At 55.7% G+C, this 21449-nt stretch overlaps 3 protein-coding genes and 1 non-coding gene across 4 annotated transcripts in view; 2 read left to right on the plus strand and 2 right to left on the minus strand.

Annotated features, from left to right (window-relative positions):
- Positions 1-51: 51 nt before the first annotated feature.
- LOC125081283 (translation initiation factor IF-2-like) lies at positions 52-5400 on the plus strand. Its single transcript, XM_047695828.1, has 4 exons — positions 52-147; positions 368-659; positions 1555-2097; positions 5396-5400. The coding sequence occupies exons 1-4, from the start codon at positions 52-54 to the stop codon at positions 5398-5400; spliced, it is 936 nt and encodes a 311-aa protein (XP_047551784.1).
- LOC125081547 (small nucleolar RNA SNORA9) lies at positions 1118-1249 on the minus strand. Its single transcript, XR_007121744.1, has one exon. It is a non-coding gene; the product is annotated as a small nucleolar RNA SNORA9 (small nucleolar RNA).
- Positions 5401-6209: 809 nt separating the features above from the next.
- LOC125081284 (translation initiation factor IF-2-like) lies at positions 6210-8112 on the minus strand. The gene is made up of 3 exons (XM_047695829.1): positions 7642-8112; positions 7415-7502; positions 6210-7096 (listed from the first exon to the last, which is right to left on the minus strand). The coding sequence occupies exons 1-3, from the start codon at positions 8110-8112 to the stop codon at positions 6489-6491; spliced, it is 1167 nt and encodes a 388-aa protein (XP_047551785.1). The 3' UTR covers positions 6210-6488.
- CCM2 (CCM2 scaffold protein) overlaps positions 7967-21449 on the plus strand; it is a 45333-nt gene continuing 31850 nt past the window's right edge. Inside the window, exon 1 of the mRNA XM_047694323.1 lies at positions 7967-8140. Coding sequence (XP_047550279.1) covers positions 8111-8140 — 30 coding nt within the window. The 5' untranslated portion in view covers positions 7967-8110. The remainder of the gene's footprint in view (positions 8141-21449) is intronic.

Raw genomic sequence — 21449 nt, forward strand, 5'->3', positions numbered from 1 at the left:
CCCTCCTGGGCCTCCACCGCCTGACCCAGGAGATGGGACGGGCTCGCGGAAATGAGCGGCCACAGGCCTCCGGAGCTTACTTACTGCCGCGGATCCCAGATCAGCCCCGCCGACACGGACCGGGCCACCTCCTGGCGCTCTCCGCTGGCACCTGGGCACTCCAGCCGCTGGAGTAGTGGGGAAGGGCAGACGCCACGTGTCCTGCGCTGGGACAGGGACCCAGAGCAGAGCCTGCTGGGGTGGGGGAGCTGCCAGTCAGAAGCGGGGATGGGTCTGACATCACCCCTGGCCCTCTGCCCCCCCCCGCTAGCAAGGTAGCCCCCCAGTTGCAGGGATGCTGGCAGGACACATGAGGCTCTCTGATTAGACACAAAGACAGCCGGTTCTTCCCACGGCGCGACACAGGGGAGCCAGGGGGCAGCCAGTGCATGCGGTGGCCGCGTGGGACAGGCAGGCCAGACCTGGCCCAGCAGAGAGCAGGCCCGCTCTGGAGGGAGGCACTACCTGGTCTGCCCTGAGGCCGTCTGCTGCTCCAGCATCCTTGAGAAGAGGCCGAGGTTCAGCCAGCGCCCTGCTCCCAGGACCACAGAGCCAGGAGCCTCATGGAACGGCTCCCCAGTGCCGCCCGCAGGACGCGGTGTTCAGCATCTGCGCCTGGACCGGAGAGGCAGACCCCACGTTTGCCCGAAGCCTCCACATCTGAGGGAGATGTGGTGTGACCCCGCCACCCAGAGGAGCCCCCGAGCTACGCTGCCCTGCCGGAGCGTCCTGGCCCATCCCCGACTGGCAACACTCGCTCCCACCCAGGCAGAGCCCCCAGGGAATCTCCCGCCCACCTACGCTTCCCACCCCCTTCCGGATGCCCGGCTCCCTCCGGGGCTGGCATCGGGGAAGGTGGCCTGCGGCGGCCGACAGAACGACCCTGGGGCCCTGCTCTACACTGGACCTGAGACCACCTCACAGTGGTGCTCAAAGGTCTGGGCTGGGCGGAGAATGAATGCTGAAGAGTGGACTCGGCAGGGGTGCTCGCTCGCTCTCCGGGGGACCCCCGCCGCAGCCCTGCAAGAAACCGAACTCCACCACCGACGCAGCTTCCTGCGACCCGGCCCGGACGCGCGCCTGTCTGAAATTTCTATAACCTCGCTCTGGACGGAGCAGGGCAAGGCCTCAAACCGTTTCAGGATGCTCTGGCAAGCGCTGCAGGAATGCACAGGGTCACCGCAGACCCAAGCACGCTGGAGGCTTGCGGCCCGCACGACCCCGGGCACACAGCGCGCGGTGCCCTCCGTGCCGGGGGCTGAGCCGAGGAGGGGTCGCGGGGCAGGATCGGGGCTGTCTCCAGGGGGTGTCGGAGGGCGCGCGGGCGGAGGGCGCAGGGTCCGGACGCCAGCGAGCTGGCTGGGGCAGCGCGGGACGGGACCCCCGGTCGGGGAGCGCTAGCGAGCGGACCGGACGGGAGCAGCGGCCCTCCGCGGGGCCCCGGCGACCCCGACACCCCGGGACAGAAACCGCTCAAGTCGCAAGCCCACGGGGCACCCGCACGCCCAGCATTACCCAGAGCGGCCTCTCCCCGCAGTCCTCCCGGCGTGGAGGCCGCCGCTCCGCTTGCACTCCTCAGCGCAGGCCGGGCGGGTTCCGCAAGGGCCTCCCGCGACAGCCAGGGACCGGACACCCCCGCGAGAGGGGACAGGCGTTCCGCCCACGCCGCGCTCGGCAGCCGCGCGACCCCATCCCCTCGGAGGTTCGGCCGGCGCCCCGCCGCGGCCCGCCGCCCGGCCGGACCTCATCCGGCTTCAGTCGGGAGCGTGCGCCACCTGGAGCCACCGGCGGCCTCGGATGGCCTCGGATGCCCGCGCATCCCTGAAGTTGGCCGCTGCTGGAGACACATGGCGCCGGCGCGTACACCCGCGCGCTGCGTCATCGCGCAGCCGCCGGAAGCCGGAAGCAGTGTCGTCAGGCGGGGCGCGGGTGCTGCCGCGGGCGGAAGTCCCTTAACGGCTGCAGCGGGCTGGGTTGGAGACCGGGATGCCGCACCCTCCGGGTTCACATCGGGACGCACGTCGCCCGGGTCGCCGCTGCACTGCCCTCTGCGGACAAGTGCGCGGCCCGGGAGGCTCCGCTGGAGCCCGGTGTCCCGACGAGTTAAGACCCCCCCCCCCGCCCGCCTTGGGCTGGGTCCGCCGAGCCGCGCAGGACGGCGAGGTCGCGCTCTGCCCTCGCATCCCTTCAGCGGGTTGCCCGGGATGCGCGCCACTTTCTGGTTTAATGAAAGTATCTTGTCTTCTGCCTCTGTGGAGAGGTCCTCTGGGTCGGGAGGAGATTTGGGTCTTAACTGGATCCCCACCCCCACCCCCACCTGCCGAGGAGGGCGCCAGGGAAGGTGCGGGTTGTTGGAGACAGAGCGAAGCATGGCAGGGGGGCAGGTGTTCTCCGAGAGGGGTGGCAAGGGCTACACACGTCAGGCTCTTGAACATCAGACCAGGAAGGCGAGGACTTGCTCTGTAGGTAAAGAAGCCGAGCAGTGCTTGAAGCTCGTTTTGTGCCTGCTAAATTCATCCATGCATCCTAATATACAAATTCCATTACGTATTTTACTAAATCTCTTTAGACCCGGCAGGAATATTCCCTCCGGATTGCTACCAGGAGAATAACATTCAGCCAGAGGTTACCTAGGACTAGTTAGGCGCCAGGACTTGGAGCAGGTTGTTTGCCTTCCAACACTCTGCCGTGACATGAAGAGAACCGGGAAGGCACATGGTTGTGGATATGGAGGGGCAGGGTGTAGCTGTGACGGTCTACATGTGTGACCCAAAATTTGGGCTCCCTGAGGACTGAAAGAGAAGAGCTTGTTTTTAAAATGGTGATAAAATTCATTGGAGATGGTTAGATGCTCCATGGAAATCCCCCCCCCCCCCAAGTAATAAGGGAGCCAAAATATTAAAAACCACATAATCAAAACTCAGTTGCATAGTACAGGGAGGCTGCATGAAACTGATAGAGAGACAGACCTCTCAGCAGTTCTCAACTACCAGGCTGTCGGAAAGAACTTTCTCCAGACCCACATCTCAAAAGAATAACTCCATTATTCTTCCAAGTCAACTGGGATGTCTGCCTGAAGAGAATATTAGCAATTTGGCTCTGGAAGGATACCCAGAGAATTAGAGCCAAGGAGACGCCAAAGTACAGCTCACGGGGTCTCCCCCAGGAGGCTACAGAGCATGGTTGTGCTTCTGGGGTTTGGTTGTTCATCTTGTACAGGGCCTGAAACTCGAAGTTACAAAGTCATTGAGAATTCACCTGAAGTGATTGAAGAAATTATTTTCTTCACTAAGCAAGCCAACCGGTTGGATTTACCGTGGGCACAGCGTGGTACGAAGTACTGCATGGCATGTGTCAAGATCAACCCAGAGAGGTCTAGTTAGTTATTTGTTGTTTTGTTCTCACGAGTGAGATAGTGGATGGGTGAGAGGGACAAGAAAGAAAACACTGAAGTCTTCCCAGCCTTGGGAACAGGGAAAAGATTCACTAAAACCAAACAATAGCCCCACACCAATTGATGGGAACTGGCCAGGATGTGAGTCTGAGAAAACCATCTTTGAGCGGCCAGTTGAAGATAAATCTTCAGTTGTTCAGGGCTTTCTTGAAAACTCCAGTCTAGTGGGAAGGCATCTGTCTGAGACCTTGTCTGGGTAACCTCAGTGCCCTCCCGTCTTAGTCTCAAGTGCCTATCATTTGTCTTGCTAGAACTTCTCGGATGCAAAGAGGAATCCCACACAGTCTCTAAAGGACCTTACAGTCGAGTAGAGGAAATGTCCTATCATGGCTAACTCTAGCATCAGGACATGCAAATAAAGTGCTCTGGGGCTGAAGGAGGGAAGAATTGTATCCAGAGATTTAGTGGAAGAGGTGATACTTGAGCTGGGTGGGAAAAAACCCAACAGCTAGGTCCAACAGGGACAAACCAGGCATCCAACAAAGTGGTTTATTAGCCTGCTGTAAAGAGAGAACCCTAGAAAAATCTGGGTTGTGTCTCATTGTGAGAGTAGAAAGAAAATTTTGTAAGCTTTGGGATTGCACTGAATACTTTTAAAAAATTTTTTAAAAGAGATTTTATTTATTTGTCAGAGCACAAGCAGGGAAAGCAGCAGGCAGAGAGAGAAGTAGGCTTCCCAATGAGCAGGGAGCCCGATTCGGGACTTGATCCCAGCACCTGGGATCATGACCCAAGCCGAAGGCAGTCGGTGAACCAACTGAGCCTGCCAGGCATCCCTGAATAACTTTTTTAAAGATTCTTTTATTTATTTATTTTTAAAAGATTTTATTTATTCATTTGACAGATCGCAAGTAGGCAGAGAGGCAGGCAGAGAGAGAGGAAGAGAAGCAGGTTCCCTGCTGAGTAGAGAGCCCGATGCAGGGCTGGATCCCAGGACCCTGGGATCATGACCTGAGCCGAAGGCAGAGGCTTAACCACTGAGCCACCCAGGTGCCCCAAAGATTATTTTATTTTTAAAAAACATTTTATGGGGCGCCTGGGTGGCTCAGTGGGTTAAGCCTCTGCCTTCGGCTCAGGTCATGATCTCAGTGTCCTGGGATCGAGCCTCGCATAGGGCTCTCTGCTCATCAGGGAGCCTGCTTCCCCCTCTCTCTCTGCCTGCCTCTCTGCCTACTTGTGAGCTCCCTCTCTGTGTCAAATAAATAAAATCTTAAAAAAAAAAAACAAAACCATTTTATTTGTCAGAGAGAGTGCACAAGGAGTGGGGGTGGTGTGTGGCAGGCAGAGCGAGAAGCAGGCTCCCCACTGCACGAGGAGTCCAATGGGGGACTTGATCTTAGGACCCTGGGAAGCCCAGGAGGCCAGTTGCTGGAATTCAGACCGCTGTGTCTAGTGATGGCCCGGGAAGCCATACAGCACCCCGGCACAATCCACGAGCCGGATGTGCCAGCACTCGGTCGATGCCCACTTTTGTTCCCTGTTCCAACTCAGGGCCAACCAGAGAAAACCAAACACAAGGGATGCCCAATGTTTGCTTAGCCCAGCTCCAGCTCCTTCAGCCCCATAGACCCCAGCAGGGCACCCCTGAATCCCCTTTTTTCCGCCATGAAGCTCTCTCCCCCACTGCCTGCCTTTGGGCCTCGGCCAGTCCAAGGGATGCACTGTCTCCATTAGAGCAGCCTCTGCACAAATAGCCTTTGCTTATTCACATTTGGTTGGTGCTCATTATTCCCCCGATAGTATGGGGGTACAGAGAGTTTCTACGCTGGCGAGCATGTGGAGGTGCTGGTTGAGCAGCACACCTTGAAGGGCCCGGAAGCTCCATGTGCCCTTCCCTACACCTTGCCCTTGGCATCTCTTCCATCTGGATGTTTCCCTGTACCCTTTATCATGTCCTTTTAGGATGACTGGTGATCAGTGAGTAGACGCTTCTCCTGAGTTCTGTGAGCCACTCTAGCAGGCTCATTGAACCCGAGGGAGGATCGTGGGAACCCCGATTCATAGCCAGTTAGTCAGAAGCACAGGTAACAACTTGGACTTGCTGTTGGCATCTGAAGTGCGTGTGTGGGTTCTTGTGGGACCGAGCCCTCAACCTGGGGGATCTGATGCCATATCTGGGTAGATGGTGCCAGAGTGAGTTCAAGTGTGGGACACCCAGCTGATGTCACAGAATTGCTTGGTGTGGGGAAAGCCCTCACACATCTGCTGTTGGAAGTGCTGAGGGCAGGGCGCCTGGGTGGCTCAGTTGTTTAAGCCTCTGTCTTTGGCTCAGGTCATTATCTCGGGGTTCTGAGATTGAGTCCTGCATCGGGCTCCTTGCTCCGCAGGAAGCCTGCTTCTCCCTCTCCCTGCTACTCCCCCTCTTGTGCGCTCCCTCTGTCAAATGAATAAGTAAGAACCCCCCCCCAAAAAAAAGAAGTGTTGAGGACACTTCTTTTGAGTTGAGACGGGGGAGGAGAGTGGGTTTTTCCCAAAACACATGCTAAGGGGAGTAGTGTTCTTGGCTGCATCACCACCTGAGTGGGAGACGGGCATGGTCAGGCCTCCGTGCAGCGGTGGGAGACTAGGTATCAGACGCACTGCCCCATTTGCGTGTGAACGAGCATAGAAGGTAGAGTGGAAGGTTTCACCTGCCACTGCTTTATGTGCCCAAGGGGCTGGAATGCCTTTGGGGCTGCTTGAGACTATCAAATAGGGTCCAATCAGGAGACAGAAACAGGGTACAGGAAAGGTTTAATATAAAGAATCGTTAAGTATCATAGGGGATGAGGGTCACAAGGGATTGCCTAGTAAAAGGAAAGAAAATCCTGAAGATACAAGAAGCAGCTGCCACTCTGAAGGCTGAGAGAACGCTCCCAGGGAGGAAATCCCGTCACCCCCAGGGCTGAGATCCAGCTTCGTGGGAGAGAGCCTAGCCAGCTAACGGAGCCCGCCGAAGGTGGAGAAGCGCCGGCAGGACTTGCTGGGCGTCCCTCTAGAGTGCAGGGAAAGCTGCTCAGGGCGCGCGGCCTTGTGGACGTGAGGCAGGCGCTCGCTGGAGCTGGAAGGAGCTGGGCTCGGTGCGGGGAGGCGGGCACCGAGGAGGCCTCGGACTCTGCAGGTGCCCGCCCAGGACCTCCCGGAGCCAGGCCGCAAAGCCCTTTCCTGCCGCGCCGCCTCCCAGCGGCTCCGTTGGCTCAGCGCGGCGGTGCTGCGCCACGCGGCGACGGGTGAGCGCTCCCAGGGCTGGGCTCCGTCCGGCGGAGCAGGAGCGAGTGCGCCCGGAGCCGGAGGTCACACGCTGCGCCCCGGCACAGGACCAGCGCTGGAGAACGGAAGTCGAGACGAGGACCGGTCCGCCGTCCAGCTGCCCGCAGGCTCTTACCGGCCGCGCGGCTGGTGGCGACACCGTGGCCGTGGCGGCGGACTCCTGCCTGCAGCTGGCAGGGAGCCCCGCGGCCCTCCCGGACTCCGCTGTGAAGGGGCGGTTGTCCCAGGCGCTGCTGAGGGGCCACGTGTGTTCGGACAGAGCCCAGGCGTCGTTGTGCCCGCACCTCCGCCGTCCTCGGAGTCGGAGTGACGGGCGCTGGCGCGGGGAGGTCTCAGAAGGGGCCTCACAGGGGCCTACGAACCGCCCCGCAAACCGAGAGACAGAAAGGAGGGGGCTTCGCCCCGCAGGCCCCGCCCCACCTGCTGGCCACGCCCAAGGCCCCGTCTTCCCGTTGGCCCCGTCCCTCCCCGTCCGGCCCTCTTCTTCCCACGGGCCCCGCCCCATCTCGTAGGCTCCGCCTCCTTCCTGCCAGCCCCGCCCCCTTCCTCATCCGGTCCCCCCTTTCCTGACGGTCTAGCCCCTTCCCCACAGATCCCCCCTCACCTTCCCGCCAGCCCCGCCCTCGCCTACCCACCGGCCCCGCCCCTTCCCGATAGCCCCCTTCTTCCCACCAGCGCTGCCTCTTCTCCTTTCCTGTCCTCCACCTTGCTGCCGGCCCCGCCGCCCTGCCTCCCTGCTAGCCCCGCCCCCAGCCCTCCCCTCCCCACCAGCCAAGCCCTCACCTTACCCATAGCCCTTCCCGCGAATCCCGCCCCTCCCACTGGCCCCTCCCCCACCGGCCACGCCCCTCACCTTCTGGCTAGCCCCTCCCTCCGTTCCCTGTCGGCCTGTGCGTTGCCTTCCCGAGCGCGAGGCAGGCCGGGAAGTCGGCTGCCCTAAAGATGGCGGCAGAATTGAAAAGTTGGAGCTGCTCCTGCGGCCTTGAGGGGCCGGAGACGGATCCGGGGCGGGGCAGGCGCGCTCTCGTCCTCTCTGAAGGGCGTGGGGCGGGATTGGGGCGCGGCAGGCGCGATCTCGCGGCCGTGAGGGGGCGGGTCAGGCGGGCGCGTTCCCGGCGGCCCTGAGGCATGGGGGCGGGGCTCGGGGCGGGGCTCGGGGCGGGGCCGCGCCTCGGCCCGGAAGTGCGGGGTGTGGGGTGCAGGGCGCGGACGTCCCCTGGCGGCCGCGGCCGGAGAGTGCGGCCAAGCGGGCGGGAGGCGCAGGAGTGGCGGCGGCGGCGGCGGCCGCGGGGCCGGGGAGCATGTAGCGGCCACGGGCGGCGCGGGGCTCCCGGGGCGGGCCGGGCCGCGGGGGCCGCTCGCGGCGACATGGAGGAGGAGGGCAAAAAGGGCAAGAAGGTGAGCGTGCGCGGGCGGGCGCTCCCGAGCCGGGCGGGGGGCGGGCTGGACCCGGAGCGGGGCGGCGGGGCGGACGCCGGGGGTGGACTGGGAGGTCCCTCGGGGCTGCGCTGACGGCCAGCCGGCGCGGGGCGCTGGGCGGTCCCACGGGGGGAGGTTAGATGTGAGGTCAAGCGTGGGGCGGTCGGGGGCGCACACTCTTGAGGGGAGAGGGCGACAGGCAGGCCAGGGTTCCCCGGGTGCGCCGCGCGCTCGGGCCCGGCGCTGGGCCGCGGGCGTCGGGCTCCGCGGATGGGCCGGGAGACGAGCCCCCGGACAATGGGGTTAGGTGGTCCTTCGGCCCGGCCGCGCGGCGGGGGAGGAAGGAGCCACGCCTTTCCGCCCCTTCCGGTCAGTGGGTCCCCCAACCCCGGCTCTGCACATGGCCGGGCCGGCGGCGCAGGGCGCAGGGGCTGCGGAGGGGCCGGCCCGCCCAGGCGCCGGAAAGTTTCCAGGGCCGGTGTCTGGGAGACAATGGGGAGTCCGCCCCGCGCAGAGCGGGGCCGCTTGGTGCCTCCGGTTTCGTGGTGCCGCGCACACGCGCACGGTGCGCCTCCCGGCCGCCGCGCTCGGCCCTGCTCGCCCCGCCGCTCCGGCACGCTCCGTCGGCGGCTGCATTTCGGACATAGTTCAGGGGACTCCTCGGTTTCTGTGGCCTTCCAAGATGTGGCCTTCCTTACCGGCCGGAGTGGCTGATAACGTCACTCTCGTTTCGGGAGACTGTCATAGCTTGGCTGCCACTGAAGTGCAGAACGGTTTCAGCGCAATTTCTCTTTCGGGTAGAGGACTTACAACGCGCTGGGTTTCGTTAGTGTGCGCTTCTGTGTGCCGATCTCAGACAGGCTTGGGTAGGTCCTCTGGTCGCACACCCTGTGCTGACCCGAGCCAGCTGTGCCCTCAGCCGACTCATACCCTTGTTTCCCAAGGTGTCCCACTCTTGAAAGGTTGTGCTTGAAATCCGTGTGGCCCCCGGTGGCCCTCCGCGGATCGGGTGGTGCTTTTCCCTCACTTTCTTTCCTCCTTGTTGTGTTATGTCGGCAACGTGTTGTGTTATGTCTAATTAAAGTGTGGCACCAGCTGCAGATACCGAAGTCTGGAAAAGAGCCCGAGAAAGTGATTCAGCCTGCGGGCGCTAGACAGCGAGAGATGCTGCCCACCCTGAAGGGGAGAGCTGGGAATGTTTCTGCCACAGCCGGTAGAAGGCTCCAGAAGAAAGTCAGTCCACGGTCTCCTTCCCTGCTGCAGGCAGGTGGGCCAGGACCCGCACAGGAGATGGCCCGTCCCCAGTGCTCTTGGCTGCCAGCGTTGCTCCCGGCCCAGCGGGTCACCAGTCTTGGCCTCAAAGCATCTTCCACACTCACACCAGACGGGGCTGGCTGAGCAGGGTCCCTCCCTTCCGATGGATGCTAACCTGGTTCTGTGACGAGAAGCATGGGATAGACTGACGGACTTCAGAGCCCTCTGTGAGGTTTGGTAGAAACATTAGAATATTCAGCAATATTGGGAGAGACGAAGAATCAGTGGGACATTCCTGAAATAGAAGTGAGAAGCCAGTGAAACTCAAGAATTTTTGAGGTGGGGGCCGTGTGAAGATTTAGGCCTAGAGAAGGTTAATGATGAATGTCATTGTGTCTCTTAGAGAAGATAATCACTTGTTACATGGTTGCCTAACACAGGAGTTCTCTGTTTCCTCCGTATGCCCCTGCCCTAGCTCATTTTCCCATAGGCAGGCCAGCAGACGGCTCTGGGGCGGGAATTCCTATCCAGGCCACAATTTAGCACACTTTCCCTCTTGCTCTTTGCCAGTCTCAAGCAGTCAGAGCCTTTCTGCTCTGCTCCTCCATTCGGTGTGAGGTCACCGCCAGCTCATGACACTTGGTGCTTATATTAACCAGATTGATCTATTTTAAAAGTTTTACCCAAATTCAAGCTAAAATAGCAGAAGTGATGACCTAATAGCTTTATGAAAGTGCAGTTTGGGGGCACCTGGGGGATTCAGTGGGTTAAGCGTCTGCCTTGGACTCAAGTCATGATCCCGGGGTCCTGGGATGGAGCCCTGTATTGAACTCCCTGCTCAATGGGGAGCCTGCTTCTCCTTCTGCGATCCACACAGGGATCTGTGACCTGCACACCCCCTTCCCCCCACTTGTGCATGCTCTCTCTGTCAAATAACATTTTAGAAAGAAAGTACAGTTTGCTATTTTGTTTTTAAAGATTATTTATTTATTTATTTGACAGAGATCACAAGTAGGCAGAGAGGCAGGCAGAGGGAGAGGGAGAAGCAGGCTTCCCACTGAGCGGGGAGCCCGATGTGGGACTCATCCCGGGACCCGGACCCACGACCTGAGCCAAAGGCAGCAGCCTCTTAACCAGTTGAGCCACCCAGGCGCCCAGAAAGTACAGTTTAGACATTTAAATTTCTCTTCAGGTTAGCTCTCTCAACATTGCAGTTTTAACCTTTATTTTTAATTTCTATTTTAATTTTTTTTTAAATAAGCTCTCGGCGCATCATAGGGCTTGAACTCATGACCCCGACATCCAGAGTCGCATGCTGTACTGAGCCAGCAAGCCAGGCGCCCAAGATTTAACCTTTAAAGCTGTGGACGGTTAGGCCTCTTGAGGCCTTCAGACACTCGTGCTCGGGCTTTCTCAGGTAGTTGTTCAGGTGTGTTGTAATGTGGCCTGTTACTTCCCCAGCACCGGAGGCGGTGAGCTGTAGAGCTCACCAGAGAGTAAGTAGAACAGCGTGGGTTTCATATCAAGTGGCCCCAGGCACAGCTCCGTCCTTTCCTTCTTTCTTTCTTGAGCAGCGCGGGAGGAGAGGGAGAGGGAATCCTAAGCGGACTCCATGCCCAGCACAGAGCCTGACACGGGGCTCGATCTCGCCATCCTGAGATCATGAAATGGGCCGAAATCAGGGGTAGGCTGCTGAGCCGACTGAGCCACTCAGGTGCCCCCAGCCCTGTCCTTTCTTAGGCTACCCTGGCACATAGGATGAGGGTGACCGGAGCCCCTGTAATGTCCCATGGAAAGTTCTGGGTGATGAGGTAGTGGGAGGAGCCGGTCCTGGTACATCTGGGGGATGCATGTGTGTGCACCAGCAAGTCCACTGCCTGCTAGAGGCGTGGGGCCTGGGGAGTAGGAGTGACCACGGGGGGCCACTCTCCCCGCCACATGTCTCCAGAGTGACTGCTGTCTCTCAGACCACAAGTCCTGATTTGGGGTTTGGAGAATAATGTTACCACCTTATAAAATGGACCCAAGTTCCACGAGTTCTGACCCTGTCCTGTCAGGATGTAATTCTTTTTTGTGAGAAGCTTAGGTGTTCGCATGAGTTGGGCTGTATGCTTGGTTGGACGAGGACCCCAGGCCGTGGGAGGTCACCACCGGGTCTCTGTGCGGTTCGGGGCCCAGCTTCTGCTGCTCCTGGTCACTCCTCCGGCGGCTGGGCTTTCGTCCTGAATGGTTAAATATTTTTACGTCGGGTGACTTTATTGTGCTCTCTGTAAATGTAAATAAAGAAAGGCTATAAGGTACTCTGGAAATGTAGGACTGGGTGTTAAGTAGTAGCAGGGAGTTATTACTAATTTTGTGGCATAGAATGTCTGTATTACGTGTGGCTGAGTTCTGAGCTGGTAGACCTCCATACTGAGCTGTTTATAGGTAAAACGGTGGGACGCCTGAGACTGGCTTTACCCAGACAAGAAACAAAACAGAGGGGAGATAGTGGAATGCGCTGGTCGTGGGTCTTCCTCATCCATTATTCTGTTCATTTGTGTGAGTTTTTGAGTTTTCATATAAAAAGTGGGGAGAAAACAGCCCCCCAAGTTACGGGCCCTCGGCCGTCTGCTCCGGTAGCTGCTGGACCTTCCGTCAGGCAGTGTCTGTGAGGAATTGGGGGCTTGGCTGGATCAGTGTCTTTACACCTTTGTCTCCAGATGTCAGACAGCCTTTTCCACAGGTGTGCGCACGTGCGCGCACTTGCACGCATAGCTGAAATGAGAATTTAAGGAAATGGTACTTCATATAAGCAATGCACTGTGAGTTTTTTACTCTCTTCTTCTCTCCCATTAAACAACGGCCAGGGGGCGCCTGGGTGGCTCAGTGGGTTAAGCCTCTGCCTTTGGCTCAGGTCATGGTCTCAGGGTCCTGGGGTCCAGTCCCTGCATCGGGCTCTCTGCTCAGCAGGGAGCCTGCTTCCCCCCCCAACCCCCGCCTGCCTCTCTGCCTACTTTTGATCTCTGTCTGTTAAATAAATAAAATTAAAAAAAAAAACAAAACACAAAAAGCAATGGTCAGTTACGACATGTCGCAGTTGTAACACGGGGTAACACAGGGACTTTGGGGTCTGTGCCTTGTTTTGTCTTGCCTCTCGGTCAGTTTCATAGGGATTCTTGGGTGACCATGTAGTGCCACCGAGCTGGGAGGTGCCGGGCAGGGACCATAGGCCCAGCAGCCAGCGGACGAGCCCAGGGAGGCCAGCAGTCGCGAGGCTCATTCCTCTCTGATTTGGAGAGTCGCTGCTTCCATGGTACCTGTATTTATTAGTTTCCAATGTGAGGAACTGTGGAGTCCCTGCCGCCTCCAGACCCCATGACCCGCTGGCCGTGCCAGTGGCCCAGAATTCACGGTGCCTCTCTGCTACGGCTCGGAACATCACTCGGGAGGAACATCCTGGAGAGGAACACATTTCTTTAAGCAATGGTACCGCCGAGTGGACCGCTGTGAAGCGAGGGGGGCCATCAGCACTGTGCCCGTGAGGTCGGGGACCAGCGCCTTCTGTAGCGATGGGCTTGGTGACTGCGGTCCCGGTGGCTCTCCCGCGTCTTCCTGTCGTCAGCACCGGCCGGCTCGTCCCCACTCTGTGGTGAGAGTCAGCTGCCACCCTTAAGTCTCGCGGAGCCGGCAGCGTGAGACCCTCCTGTTCCCTTATCCCAGCGCCTAGGACATGCTTTATGCCGTGTGAAGCAGGGCTGGGGCCACCGCATCCTGCTTGGAGAGTAGGTGCCCACACGGTGTGGGAGAAGGGGACGCGGTGGGTGCCAGCTCGCCCTACATGGGCCCGTGTGCGTGCTGTTCAGGAGCAGGAGATGTGCGGGCTGGGGCCCCCCGAGGTGCTGGGAGGGCCCTGGGCCCAGGGGCAGGGTGGAGGCTGCTGGGCTCTTTGTCGCTCCCTGTAACAGCTCTTCCCTGGTGCTGACCGAGTGCCAGGACCAGATGCGGGGACACGGATGAGCTCTGTGGTCACAGCTGGAAGTGGGGCTTGGAGGACCCACAAGAGTGGAAGTTCAGAGAAAGTGCACTTTGATGAGAGCAAATGACAAACCCTTTTTGTTGTGAAGGCGTCAAGGACAAACGTAGAGAAAATCCTTAAATAAAGCTCCTTTACCCCAACTTCTAATACCTTCGATGCACCGCAGCTTGTTCTTCGTCTACCCCTGCTGCCCAGGTGTTCTGGGCTGAACCTCCCCCCCAAATCCACGGGGTGAAGCCCCGAGGTTCCCCGGGACCTCAGAACAGGACTGTACTTGGAGACGGCTCTTAAAGAGGTGATTGAGACAAAACGAGGTCACTAGGGCAGGCTCTACCCCAGTGCGACTGGGGTCCTCATCAGAGGAGGCAGTCAGGGCACAGACACGCATGGAGGGACGACCACATGAGGACAAGGGGAGGAGACGCTGTTCCCATGCCCAGGAGAGGCCTCGAGGGTGGGGGCACCGGCCCTGCCACGCCTGGCTCTGGGGCATCCAGGGCTGAGGGAGAACCGTGTGTGTGTGTGCCGCCTGGTCCCCGGCTTTGTGAAAGCAGACTCAGGTTGTTTGGAGGCAAACCCTGGAGATCGGGGAGGTGTGGCGGGAGTCCTGTGCAAGGACCATCTTTGGGGGGAATTGGGGGGAATTGGTCTCGGTCTCACCCAGAGGTTCTGAGCACCTGGTCTCCATGGTCACCTGACGCACAGACAGGCTGCTCAGGGTCGCAGGACAACCTGTGCTGTGCTCTGCCGGCCAGAAATGTTACTTTTTCCTCCTAAGTGTGCCTGAATAGTGGTGTTTTTTGGCCGGGCTTGTGCCAAGAATTAAGACATTTGATTGTGGGGATTGGATGCGTGCAGTGGGACTAATCCGCTTCACCAAGTGCAGCAGGACATGGGGATTTAGGCTTTTGTTTGAGGCTTAGGAAGGTGGGTGTCTTGTAACCTGGAGGCGGGAAGGATCCTTGCACTCTGAAAGCGAGCACTGTGGGTGTGGACGAGCGAACTCCTGTCCTTACGTGTGGAGCCGCTCCCTCGTGCGGGACCTGCTGATTCACCTGCTGCTGCTCGTGACTCTGGGGAGAAAGACACTTAATTCTTTACTGTAGTTCCCCGCACTGTTGGACCCACAAGTCAGTGCGCCTCCTGTGCATCCTTACCATTAACTCTGCAGTCCTGGGTGCTCTAGAACATTCCATTTTCCCTCGCTGTCGACCTGGCGGGGATGCAGTATATGAATCTAATGCTTGGACAGACCATGTGGCAGGTCTCTCACCCTGTGGGTCACATGTCAGCAAATGTCCTAGGTCTAACTGCCGGGAGACATGTCCCTCTCAATGACTGTCACCTGTGTACATTCTGCGGTGTAACAGTAGCCGAACCAACCCGACCTTCCTACATGGAGGTCAGACCCATGCCAGGCCCTGTTAGGCCTCCTCTCGGGAATGCTTGGGTGGCTCAGTTGGTCAAGCGTCTGACTTCAGCTCCGGTCGTGATCGCAGGGTCCTGGGATGGAGCCCTGCATCGGGCTCCCAGCTCAGCGGGAAGCCTGCTTCTCCCTCTCCTTCTGCCCCTCCTCCTGCTTGTGCTCTCTCTGTCTCTCTCTGTCAAATAAAGAAATAAAATCTATTAAAAGAAGAAGGCTCCTTTCCCCCAGGATTGAATCTTTAGCCTCCTCCGTGGAAGAAGACTGTGCAGTCCACCCCCCAGCATTTGGTTGTGAACCTTCTTGAATCCAGCAGAGTTGAAAGGATTTTACAGCAAATCCCTGTCCACCCACCACGTAGATTCTGCCATTAACATTTGTTATGCACACCTACCCGTGTTTCTCTGAGCCCGCCCAAACCCTCACCTTGCCTCTCTGGTGCATTTCAGGGTCAGTTACGGACACATTCCACTCCCCTCTGGGTGCTTCAGCACACTTGTCAGTAGCTGGGGCTCAATATCGTTTCCGGTTTTCTTTTGCTGTAAAAGTTATACACACCAAAACATACGTATCTTAAAAGTACATTAGCTAAATTTTAACAGCTGTGTACACTTGTGCGTCCCGAAGCCCCTCCAAGAAACAGACCATTGTCATCACTCAGAAGGTCCCTCGTGCCTCCTAGGATGCCGCCTCCTTCCCCAAGGCAGCCGCTGTTCTGATGGTTGGCACTCTAGACGGCCCATCGGGATTGGTTTCTGTTCAAGAACTTCACACACATGGATTCAGGCAGTACGTACTCCTTTTTTTTTTTTTTTTTTAAGATTTTATTTATTTATTTGAGAGGGCGAGTGAGAGCAGGCAGGAGAGGGAGAAGCAGAAGCAGACTCCCCTGCTGAGCAAGGAGCCTGATGCGGGCTTGATCCCAGGACCCCGAGATCATGACCTGAGTCAGAGGCTGATCCTTACTCCCCTGAGCCACCCCGGCGCCCCCAGGCTGGGCATATTCTTTTGTTCAGGGACCCTTTACTCACCCATGATGTCAAATGGCAGTCTACCGTACGTCTACGCCACGGCCTATTGCTGGGCATCGGGTGCTCTCGGGTCTTGTATTTCCGCAGAAAGCCATGAGCGTTTGAGAACGGATCATTGCCTGGACACATGTGGCCATTTCTTTTGGGTAAATACCTAATAACTGAGTTGCCATTTACGTGGTAGCCATGTATCGAACTTCGTAAGACATCGTCAAACCGCTCCCTGGGGAACTGTGCCCAGCTCTGCCAGTTACTGAGCGAGTGGCCATCACAGCTCCGGTTGTCTCGGATTTGTTTCTCCTCGTGGTTCTGTGTGTTTGGGCTTCACGTGTTTTGTTGTTAAGTACCTACACATTCTAGGATCATTATGTCTCATTGAAATGAGTCTCTTTCATCGTGACATGACTGTCTTTATTTGTGGTAATGTTTCTCGTTTTGAGTTCTACTCGGCCTGACGTTAATAGAGCTATACCGCCTCGCTTGCTTTTATTTTCCTCGTAATGGTTGTGGGAGTCTCCTTATTGTCTGGATGGACAGCAGACAGTGGGGTTGTCCCGTCTGCGCCTGCGTTCAATCTGTTTCTGTGTGTCATGTGTATGTATGTGTGTGTGTAGGAAATCTGGCCTCACACAGCCATGTAGCTGGAAAAGGGAGCAGTGTTTTCAGTCTTTTCAGAGAATGGTGGATTGTCTTTTTTTTTTTAAATTTTTCATCCTTTTTAAATTTTTAATTTTTTTCATCCTTTCTTTTATTTTTATTTTTTTATTTTTTAAAAGATTTTATTTATTTATTTGACAGACAGAGATCACAAGTAGGCAGAGAGGCAGACAGAGAGAGAGAAGGGGAAGCAGGCTCCCTGCTGAGCAGAGAGCCCGATGCGGGGCTCGATCCCAGGACCCCGGGATCATGACCTGAGCCTAAGGCAGAGGCTTAACCCACTGAGCCATCCAGGCGCCCCCATCCTTTTTTTTTTTTTTAAATCATTGCTGTATTTGTTTAATTTGTGTTTGAGTGGCCTCCACACCCAGCGTGGGGCTTGAACTCACAACCCAGGGATCAGGAGTCGCGTGCTTTACCAGCTGAGCCAGCCGGTGCCCCAGTGGTGAGTTCTTCTTTTTTTAAAAAGACTTTCTTTATTTGAGAGAGAGAGAGTGAGTGAGCACCAGTCCGGGAGGGACAGAGGGAGAGGGACAAACAGGCGTCCCGCTGAAGCTCAGTGCGACCCGGGGCTCGATCCCAGGACCCTGACATCATGACCTGAGCCGAAGCCAAGTACTGGAGGCTCAGCCGATGAAGCCCCCCAGGCACCCCTCGTTATACCTTTTTCATCTAGTCTGACGCCTGGGACCTTTCGGTTCTGCTTGCGAACGTAACTATTGATACAGGTTTGTGTTTACCCGCCACGCCCCCGTTTGCTTTCTGTTTCTCTTGGGCTCTGTTCCTCCCTCATCGGTCTGCTCTTGGGTTGAGTGCTTGTACGGTTCGTGCTGTTGCTAGCCGCCGCTCGTCGCAGACAGCCGTGAGCCCCTGCCGTGCTTTCTCGTGGGCCGCAGGAGCCGGTTGGCAGGAGCGCTGCTTGGATGCTGCCGCCTGTCTTTGCAGAGCTCTTGGCAGTCCTGCACGTGTAGTGAAGCCAACAGTATTAGTTTTGCTGTAGACAATTGAATTTTTAAGTTTTTATGTAGAAACAATGTTAAGTTTACAAAGAAGTTGCATAAAGAGTACACAGGGTACTCAGAGACCTTTCACCCAGATTCCCAAGTATTAACATTTCTAACCCATTTAAGAAGCAATTACTTGGGACACCTGGGTGGCTCAGTCGGTTAAGTGTCTGCATTCAGCCCGGGTCATGATCTCAGGGTCCTAGGATCGAGCCCCATGTCGGGCTCTCTGCTCAGCAGGGAGCCCGCTTCTCCCCTCTCCCTCCCCCTGCTTGTGCTCTCTCTCTCTCTCAAATAAACAAATAAAGAAGTAAAAATCTTAAAAAAAAAAAGCAATTGCAGACATGATGTTCCATGACCCTTCTTCCTTCAGTGTGTGCTTTCTTTTTTTTTAATTAAAAGATTTTATTTATTAGAGAGAGAGAGACTGTGCACAAGCAGGGGGAGCGTCAGAGGGAGAGAGAAGCAGGTTTCCCATTGAGCAGGGAGCCCGATGCAGGGCTTGATCCTGGGACCCTGCGATCATGACCTGAGCTGAAGGCAGATGCTTAACTGACTGAGCCACCCGGGCGCCCCCAGTGTGTGTTTTCTTGATACAAGGACCACCGTCCTCAGACCATTCAGTCAGGAAATTCACATCAATCCTGTATTGCCACCTGATTCACAGAGTGCACCCAGACTTGTTGATCAAGGTCTGTTTGCTCCATTCCTGGTGAAGCTGACTCACCACTTGCCATGTTTCCGCATTTTTCTTTTTTTTTTAAGATTTTATTTATTTATTGGACAGAGAGAGATCACAAGTAGGCAGAGAGGCAGGCAGAGAGAGAGAGAGAGGAGGAAGCAGGCTCCCCACCAAGGAAAGAGCCCGATGTGGGACTCGATCCCAGGACCCTGGGATCATGACCTGAGCCGAAGGCAGAGGCTTTAACACTCTGAGCCACCCAGGCACCCCTGCATTTTTCTTTTTAAGAATTATTTATTAGAGGGGCGCCTGGGTGGCTCAGTGGGTTAAGCCGCTGCCTTCGGCTCAGGTCATGATCCCAGGTCCTGGGTTCGAGCCCCACATCGGGCTTTCTGCTCAGTGGGGAGCCTGCTTCCTCCTCTCTCTCTGCCTGCCTCTCTGCTTACTTGTGATTTCTCTCTGTCAAATAAATAAATAAAATCTTTAAAAAAAAAAAAAGAATTATTTATTAGAGAGAGAGTGAGCTTACAGGGTAGAGGGGCAGAAGGAGAGGAGAGAACCCCAAGCCAACTCCCCACTGAGTGCAGAGCCTGATGTGGGGCTTGATCCCATGACCCTGAGATCATGACTTGAGGTGAAATCTGGAGACAGATGCTCAACCAACTGAGCCACCCATGTGCCCCAGCCAGGTTTCTGCTTTATTTTATTTTATTTTATTTATTTCAGAGAGAGAGCAAGAGAGAGTGCACATGCACTAGTGGGGAAAGGGGCAGAGGGAGAGGGAGAAGCATACTCCCTGCTGAGCAGAGAGCCTGATGCGGGGCTCGATCCCAGGACCCTGGGATCATGACCTGAGCTGAAGTCAGGCACTTAGCCGACTGAGCCACCCAGGTGCCCCCTAGGTTTCTTTTTTCTTTTTTTTTTAAGATTGTATTTATTTATTTGACAGAGAGAGATATCACAAGTAGGCAGAGAGGCAGGCAGGGGGTGGGGGAATGCTGAGCACAGAGCCAGATGCGGGGTTCAATCCCAGGACCCTGAGACCATGACCTGAGCCGAAGGCAGACGCTTAACCTACTGAGCCACCCAGGTGCCCCGCCCCTAGGTTTCTGCATTTTAAAGTTCTTTTACTGTAATCTTTTACTGTTATTATTAGCTTTGAAGCTCAAATTGTTGCGAACTCAACAAGTAGGAGCCACTGTGGGCTGGCTCTGGTGTCTTTATTTTTAATTGCGGTCAAAACCCCATAACCTACCGTTTACCATCTTAACCATTTTTAAGGGCATTTCAGTCCTGTTCAGTGTATTCATGTTGGCATGTGGCCGGTGACTTTTTTTTTTTTTTTTTTAAGATTTTATTTATTTATTTATTTGACAGAGAGAGAGAGAGAGAGAGAGAGAGATCACAAGTAGGCAGAGAAGCAGGCAGAGAGAGGAGGAAGCAGGCTCCCTGCTGAGCAGAGAGCCTGATGCGGGTCTCGATCCCAGGATGCTGAGATCATGACCTGAGCTGAAGGCAGAGGCTTAACCCACTGAGCCACCCAGGCGCCCTGGCCGGTGACTTTTGACTAGTCCCCAGTACCCTGAGCTCTCGGTTACATTTGCTCCAAGATGTTCTAGGCTATTCTCTTGCTTTCCTGCGCCGGCCTGTCCAGAACCAGACATTAGTCCGAGGAGCCCGGTTGCTTTCAGTGGAAATGGCATCTAGGAACCAAGATCTGCTCGTAGATGTGCTCGTTGTTGTGGGGGTGTTGTTTCTGTTAGGACACTAGGGACCTCTTTTGGGTTATTTCTTCTTGACGGTGTTTTGGAGATCTTGCATTATGCATATGCAGTTTCTTTAGTCCTCACTGGGGCTCCGTGGCGCTTTTCCTTATGGATTGGTCCAATTCATTTCAACAGTAGCCTGTTTATAGAATTTTACGTCACCCTTTTGCTCTCACACAAAATGCAGAGATGAGCCGTCTGCCTAGCTTTCAGGTGTGTACGTGTATCTATAGGATTAAGCCCTGGAAATGCCATTATTAGGAAGCTTTATGTACATTTGTAATTTTAGTACACACTGATAAATTGTTCTCCACAGTAGTGCCCGTTTGTATTCCAAATAGTCACTTATCAGAATGTGGGTTTTCAAATATCCTTGCTCACGTGACGCATTACCAGATTGTTGAATACTTGCCAAGCCAATAGATGAAAATGGTATTTGCTAACAATTTGGGGTTTTATTTTCCAAAATGAACTTAAGATTTTTCCTTATTAAAAAACAAAAACAAAAACAAACGAAAAAAAAAAACATTTACAGCTTAGAAAAACAGCAAAGTATAATCAAGAAAAAATGAAGAAAAAAATCCTCTCCACTAGGAACAACTATTATTAGAGCTTTTCAGATCACTTTCCTACATGTGTCTACTTTTCTGTACACATACACGGTTTTACTTCCTTGACCTCATTTATTTCAGATACATGTTTAGTGCCCACTGGGTCCAGTGCTTTCTGGGGAGTTGTCGCTGCCTTCCTGAAACTCCTTCACCATGTTTGGGGAGGCTTAGTGCTGTAAGATAGACCCGAGTGCTGTAGGAAGGAGCACAGGGTGGTGGGTCTGGATGTGCACTGTGCAGAGTGAGTAGATTCTCCGAAGGGCCCACCCCCCCTTCTCCATCCCCTTGTCGCTTGAACTCTGTCATGTGGTTCTGCTGTTGCTGGGGAAGTAGGGCCCACCTGGCCACCCTTGCTGGGGTGCTGTTTCTTGGCCTGCACAGATTTCTGTAGCTACATCCAGCAGGTATAGAGACAAGGTGACGGAGCGCACCTGATTAAGTATCAGGAACAGTTCTTTATCCTGGAGAGGGGTTGAAGAGCCAGGGTTACTGGTTATGCATACCCCTTACAAAGATTCTGCTGTTTTGACACCTGTTACACAGAGACATCTGTGGCCCTTGTGTGTCTACATCGCATGCTCTTGTGAGTTCATTCTTAGAGCTGGAGCTTTGCTGTAGTCACCAGGGGCAGAAAGCCCTGTCACTGGTATCTTATCACCTGGTGTATGCAGGGGAGACATGTGACATCCCCCAATCACCAGAAGTTCCCTGCGTGGGAACCTTCATCTCCAGAGCTCTTTGCACATGTCAGGGTTGTGCGTGTTCTTTTTTTAAAGATTTTATTTATTTATTTGACAGAGAGAGATCACAAGTAGACGGAGAGGCAGGCAGAGAGAGAGAGA

The sequence above is a fragment of the Lutra lutra genome, chromosome 11 (assembly GCF_902655055.1).
Source record: "Lutra lutra chromosome 11, mLutLut1.2, whole genome shotgun sequence".
Lineage (NCBI taxonomy): Eukaryota > Metazoa > Chordata > Mammalia > Carnivora > Mustelidae > Lutra > Lutra lutra.

What these genes read in the sequence shown, in the direction of transcription:
- LOC125081283 (XM_047695828.1), top strand. Translation starts at nt 52, where the DNA reads ATGAGCGGCCACAGGCCTCCGGAGCTTACTTACTGCCGCGGATCCCAG. An exon ending in CCTCCTGGCGCTCTCCGCTG is followed by an intron (nt 148 to 367) that starts GCACCTGGGCAC and finishes CTCTCTGATTAG; the next exon opens with ACACAAAGACAGCCGGTTCT. An exon ending in GTTCAGCATCTGCGCCTGGA is followed by an intron (nt 660 to 1,554) that starts CCGGAGAGGCAG and finishes GCCCAGCATTAC; the next exon opens with CCAGAGCGGCCTCTCCCCGC.
- LOC125081284 (XM_047695829.1), bottom strand. Translation starts at nt 8,112, where the DNA reads ATGTCGCCGCGAGCGGCCCCCGCGGCCCGGCCCGCCCCGGGAGCCCCG. An exon ending in CCTGCCTCGCGCTCGGGAAG is followed by an intron (nt 7,503 to 7,641) that starts GCAACGCACAGG and finishes GCTGGTGGGGAG; the next exon opens with GGGAGGGCTGGGGGCGGGGC. An exon ending in AAGGAGAAGAGGCAGCGCTG is followed by an intron (nt 7,097 to 7,414) that starts GTGGGAAGAAGG and finishes GGCGGTTCGTAG; the next exon opens with GCCCCTGTGAGGCCCCTTCT.